The following is a 6,000-nucleotide window of genomic DNA, read 5'->3' on the forward strand; positions in this document are numbered from 1 at the left end:
CTCTTAGTTCCTAACAACGCCGCTAAAAAAATAAACAAGCGAATAACGGGCAGCTGAAAAAAAGTTAAGTTTTTTTAATAGTTTTGTCGTGTTGCTTTCGTTTTGTTTGTTGTGGACTAAACACCGGCGGCGAACCCCACCACCTAACTTTAAATGCTGCCACCAACGCCCCGTGAAAGCGTCGGCATTGAAGGAGGTCTCTGCTGTGTGATTTGCATCTTTGTATCGTCTGCTGACTTTTTTGTTTCCTTCGCCGTTGTTTGGGACTGTTCCCCATTTCTTCTTATTTTCGTCTGGGATGGGGAGCGCAACTTTTCTGCAAAGTTCGGAAAACGTTTGCACGGTCATTTTTCTGGTTACTTTTTGTTTTTGTAATGCTGCGTATTCTGGTGCGCTTGCTCTGGCAATTTTAACATGTTGTTTACGCACGTGTAAACAGTCACCTATTCAGGTAAGAAATTGTGACAACGCAGTTTGTAACGGATCAACATTAACCTCTTACGACGCAGTTCGAGTAGCTAAACGCCTTTTTTTCCGCTTCCCAGATGCGATTTAAAAGCGCGTGATCCCCCCGAGTGCCGTTTGAGACCTCTAGATAAACTGGTCTATCTTTATTTTTTGCGCGCGTTGTTGTTTCATTGTCGTTGCAGTTGCGATCAGTGGATTGTGCTTTGCAAGCGGACTGACAATAATGAATTGTTTTCTGCTATTAACGTGACGAAACGGGGCTCGCAAAGATCGAGGACGTCGCAGAGCCTATACTTTTCCATTGCATCGTCTGCTTCCGTAGACTCCGAGTCCGCTAGAGGCGCCACTATCACGTTCGCCGCCACTCCCATAGGTCTTCGGAGTAGTTTCCAGCATTGGCGAAGCTATATTGCCTCGCGCGTAGCTGGCCAAGTGGGCAGCGCAGCCGTGGCATAACGGTTATTGAAGATGGAAAAAAAAATAAAATAAAAAATAAAAAAAAGCCTAACGGTTACCGTGCTTGCCTCCCACGCGAAGAGTCAGGGTTCGATTCCTGGGCGCGACACGTCTTTTATTTATTCATGAAATTTACTGTTCCGCTAAATTCGAGATCTTTGTTGCATGTTCGAGGTTAGAATGTTCTGTGCGCGAACCTTCTATGTCGATTGCTCGAGAAGCCCACGCGTGTACAAAAGGGGTTCCGCGTGGCAACCCGCAGGCAGTTTCGCCGCAGCGTTTGATTCTTCTGTCACGCCGACTTCGACGCCCGGGACGCTCTGCTTTCTTTTGTTCCCCTTCTATATTCGGTCACAAGTACGCGACATTAAACGTTTAGCTTCTTCAGTTATTATCGCCTCACCACTTGTCATTCGTGACATTTTGGTGGAGGTACGGGGTACTGCATTCTATTCCCGTTGAGCGTACCCCTCCGAAGACAACACGGCCAAGCGATGTGCTCATCCCCGGAAGGCCACCCTTCGCCAAAGACGCCGAAACCCGAAGAAGTCGACGTTACAAGACTCAGTACCCCAAACTTGGTCTCTTGCCCGAGAAACGGAAGAACAAGATCCCGACCATGACCACACCGCCCGTCGTCGTCCTGCCCATCACTCCGCAAACACCTGCTCCCTTCCTCGGCGAGATCTACGAGGACGTCGAAGGCTGGATTAACCAGTACGAACGCGTGGCTCGCCACAACGGGTGGAGTGACGAACAGCGCCTTCAAAACCTCTATTTCTCGCTCGAAGGAACTGCAAGGCGCTGGTTCGAAAACCATGAAGCTTCGTTGACGTCGTGGGATCTTTGCAAGAACGAGCTCAAGCGAACATTCGCTAGTCAACACCTAAGGGAGAGGGCCGAAGACCCGCTGCAATCGAGGACCCAGGGCCCCAATGAAAGCTTCACGAGCTTTGTGGAAGACGTGCTTCGCCTGAGCTCCCGCACCGACCCTCAGGTCACCGAGGGAGTAAAGCTGCGCACTTTGATGCGTGGCGTAAAGGATGACATCTTTCGTGGATTCGTACGCAACTCACCGATGACCATGCAAGGATTTGTCACGGAGGCGACGAACATCGAGCGTGCTCTGCAGGCCCGAGCCAGCCAGTACCAGAGGCTACGCGACGTCAGCGCGGTTCCGCAGTCCCCTTGCGACCTTGCCCACGGCATTCTGGGCATTCGAGAGCTCATTCGCCAGGTCGTCCGGGACGAGCTCAAAGGCCGACGTACAGCCTCGGTTTTCTGAAGGGAAGATAATCCTCTAAGCGCTCCCCCTCTCCTAAGCTGCGAGGGGAGCCAAGTTGGGGTAAGGTAAAAAGTGGCGAGGATATAGGGAAGGAGGAAACGGGCAAAAGTGGAAAGCGCGAAGTGTACGTCGGGCCTTTAAGAAGCTTCTGCCGACTGCTGAGCGCCCGGCTTCAATCTCCATTGCTGAAGTTCTTCGGCAAGAGGTTCAGCGAGCGTTCCTTCCGCAAGCCTCTGTCACCGTGGCCGCAGCCGATGAGCCGAAGCTGACCACCGCCGCAGTGGCCCGACGAGCGCCGCCACCTGCTCAACATTACACGGTGGCGTCGCGACGAGACCCGCCAACGCAGGCGTACCCCCGACGCGAATACGAAAGACGACCGCCGAGAACAGCCGGCGCCGAGGAAAACCGACGTGTGGATGACAGCGGATCGACGACCCATCTGCTACCACTGTGTTGAGGCCGACCATATCTACCGCCGTTGTCCCTACCGGCAAATGGGCCTGCGTGGTTTTCACCCGAACGACCCACGCCCGAGGTACGGCAAACGCCCTGGCGACACTGAAAAGTACCTCCGACGCCCGCCGACCTGAACACCGTCTCTCCGCCGTGAATCCCGCTCCCCATCGCCGCGACGTTCAGCGCCTCCAGCGCCACACCCCTCCGAGAGAGCCTGTCTCCACTGCGTCGCCGGGGAAACTAAGTGCGGCAACGCCTGGAAGTGGCGTTGCCGAAGACGACAGAAGTAAAGAGCCTCCAAGAACGCCGGAGCGCTCCCACTTTCTCGACGCCACGCATCGGAACGACGCTTCTCAACGGTGTCCAACAACCTAAACGTCGTCATTGACGGCCACGATGCATCAGCACTCGTGGACACAGGAGCAGACTACTCAGTCTTAAGTGGGAGGGCTTCCCACCGGCTTCGAAAAGTCATGACGCCGTGGGATGGACCTCAAACACGAATCGCCGGAGAACACCTCATTACACCAGTTGGAAGATGCACTGCTCGAGTCGAGATCCGCGGTGGGACGTGCCCTGTGAAGTTCGCGTTCTGCAAGACTGTGCGAGGGACGTTATCCTCGGAATGGACTTTCTCTGCGAGTATAGCGCCTTCATCGACCTTGGAGCAAACCAGTTCACGCTGCGCAAGCCTGTTCTGCCCCCGGTGGAAACCAATACAATGTCAACCGCGTCCGAGTTATTGCCGACCATGTGAACCTGCCGCCGCGATCGAGTGCTCGCGTCACCGTCATAACCGACGCAGCGATGCACGGTGAAGCTCTTCTGGAAGGCAGCGTCCAACTGCTTCTTGAAAGAAGAATTGGCGTCGCACGAGGCGTAGCGGATCTCTAAGAAGGACGTACGACTGTTCTCGTGACAAACTTTCGAGAGGAGCCGCAGCACCTAGCGAAGGGCACCACCGTGGGCCACGTCGAAGAGCCTCAGGCGCCAGCCGTAGTCACCGCAATCTCCAAGGAAACCTTGCCGTCACAGCAGAAGAGCAAGTCGCCGCCGCAGCTTGATATCGACCCCGAGCTCCTAGCTCCTAAGCGTCGGCAACTGGTTGATCTTCTCGCCGAATACAGGGACTGTATTGGCACGTCGTCGAACGTTCGCCACACAACAATAGTGAAACATCTCATTATTGCCGACGACAACGCACTGCCTGTCCACCAGTCGCCATTTCAAGTCTCCTTAAAGAAATGGAAGGTGATTCAAGATCAAGTCCTGTGAATGCTCGACGACGACTTCATTCAACCATCAAGAAGTCCGTGGGCGTCCCCAGTCCTCATTGCAAAGAAGAAGGACGGAACCCTGAGATTCTGCGTAGACTATCGTCGACTGAACGCTGTGACTAAGAAGGACGTCTATCCGCTCCCCCGCATCGACGATACGCTAGACCGACTGCGGCCCTTCCGATATTTTTCGTCGATGGACCTGAAGAGTGGCTACTGGTTGATTGAAGTCGACTAACGCGACCGCGAGAAAACTGCCTTCGTCACTCCCGACGGACTGTACGAGTTCAATGTGATGCGGTTCGGACCTTATACGGCACCAGCCACCTTCCAGCGTGTCATGGACACCGTGCTGGCAGGTCTGAAATGGCAGAGCTGCCTCGTCTACCTGGACGATGTCGTGGTATTCTCACGAGATTTCGACGAACGTCTGCAACGACTTCGAGCCGTACTGCAAGCAATCGAGACCGCCGGCCCGTCACTCAAGTCAGCAAAGTGTCGGTTCGCCTAGGGCTTCTAGCTGACCCCGGGAAAACCCGCGCCTTAGCTGCATTTACACCGCAGTCTGACAAGAAGGCCGTGAGAAGATATCTCGGACTCTGTGCCTACTACAGGCGCATTGTTCTGGACTTCGCCAAGCTGTCCGCACCACTGACACACCTCACGAAGGACGCCGTAAAGTTTGAATGGACAGAAGAACACTAGCAATCATTAGATGAGCTCAAACGAAGAATCCAGGGCCGGTTCGCTGATCTTGCGGCCGCGGCTGCGGCTGCGGCCAAGAGGGATTTTTCCGTCACGTGACCAGCTCCTTGGGGACAAGGAAGTACCTAGAGTCCCTGCCTAATGGCGGAGAAATCCGTTTCTCTTCAAGCACAAAAGCCTAATTTCGCTCGGAGAAACTGACTGCAGGGACTTTCAACTGGAGTCTAATTGACCGCCCCCTTATACTGTAGGAGCGGCAGATAAAGTTACGGCCAGGAAGGGTGAAAATGAGCCAAAATAAAGGAAAAACCACTCGAGATGAAAACGGTAGCAGAATATTTATATACCTCCGCCAGCGCCGGCGTCTCGCGCCTTCTACTGTGTGTGTGGGGGGGGGGGGGGGGGGAGGAAGTAGAAGTGATCGTAAGTGGACGCTTAATTTTCGTCCTCTTGAACCAAAGTTATTCACTGGGGCCCTTGTGGCCCTGGATCCCGCGACGAAGAAGGCAACGATCCTTCAACAAGTAAGATGAGCTCCAAGGAGAGGAGCATGACGGTCCTTGAGGACCGGGTTAATGAAGAGGCAACGGAATGCTCCAAGCAGAAGAAGGAATATCGAATCATTCTACCACGTCTACCAACAGGTATGCTCGTCAAAAACTCCCTTTTCTTGCATGCGGATAAGTCCGGAAGACCGTACAAGGCAACAGATTTCAAAGAAGTTCTTTTTTCAATAATTGACCGGAAAGATCTCGTAGCCTTAGGTCCTTTCCAAATGAGTCGTGTTTGGATGGCGGTCTTCGCCAATGGCGCTGCAAAATACAAGGTAAAAGCACAAGAATAACTCGAAATCAAAATGAAGAAGTGCCTCGTGATCGATCCTACAAAGGATGAAATCAAAATGAGACTGATTTGGCTACCGCCTCAGCTACCGGACAGCAAGTTCAAAAATGTTCTTGAACCGTTTGGAACGGTAAAAGAGATAACTAGGGAGAGGTGGAGATTTTCAGATCTCCAGGAGACAGACACCTTGACCCGATTTGTAACACTAGTACTCAAGGATCACCTCTCGGTTGATAAGGTCCCACACATGCTCATATTCTACGTAGTGAATACTCTGGTGGTCATTCCCGGACGACCTCCGCTCTGCCTGCGCTGCAAAGCGATTGGCCACAACTGTCGACAGTGCTCTACACCACGCTGTACACAGTGCTGGTGGTATGGCCATTCCACCGAGGAGTGCGCTGTAACCTATGCCTCCAAGCTCCAGGGTAATGCTTCGCCATCGGCTGATGTATGTGAACACCTCATGGACGTCGATGAAATGTTCACTAAGGACCTGGAACCTCT

General features: G+C 53.3%; 1 protein-coding gene across 1 annotated transcript; it reads left to right on the plus strand.

Annotated features, from left to right (window-relative positions):
- Positions 1-5,200: 5,200 nt before the first annotated feature.
- On the plus strand, positions 5,201-5,734 carry LOC121837759 (the record flags this gene model as incomplete). Its single annotated transcript, XM_042293561.1, has 2 exons — positions 5,201-5,434; positions 5,681-5,734. Coding segments are annotated over exons 1-2 (288 nt in total), but the record flags the coding sequence as incomplete, so codon positions are not given.
- Positions 5,735-6,000: the final 266 nt, after the last annotated feature.

Source organism: Ixodes scapularis, unplaced genomic scaffold, assembly GCF_016920785.2.
Source record: "Ixodes scapularis isolate PalLabHiFi unplaced genomic scaffold, ASM1692078v2 PGA_scaffold4__175_contigs__length_147842914, whole genome shotgun sequence".
Lineage (NCBI taxonomy): Eukaryota > Metazoa > Arthropoda > Arachnida > Ixodida > Ixodidae > Ixodes > Ixodes scapularis.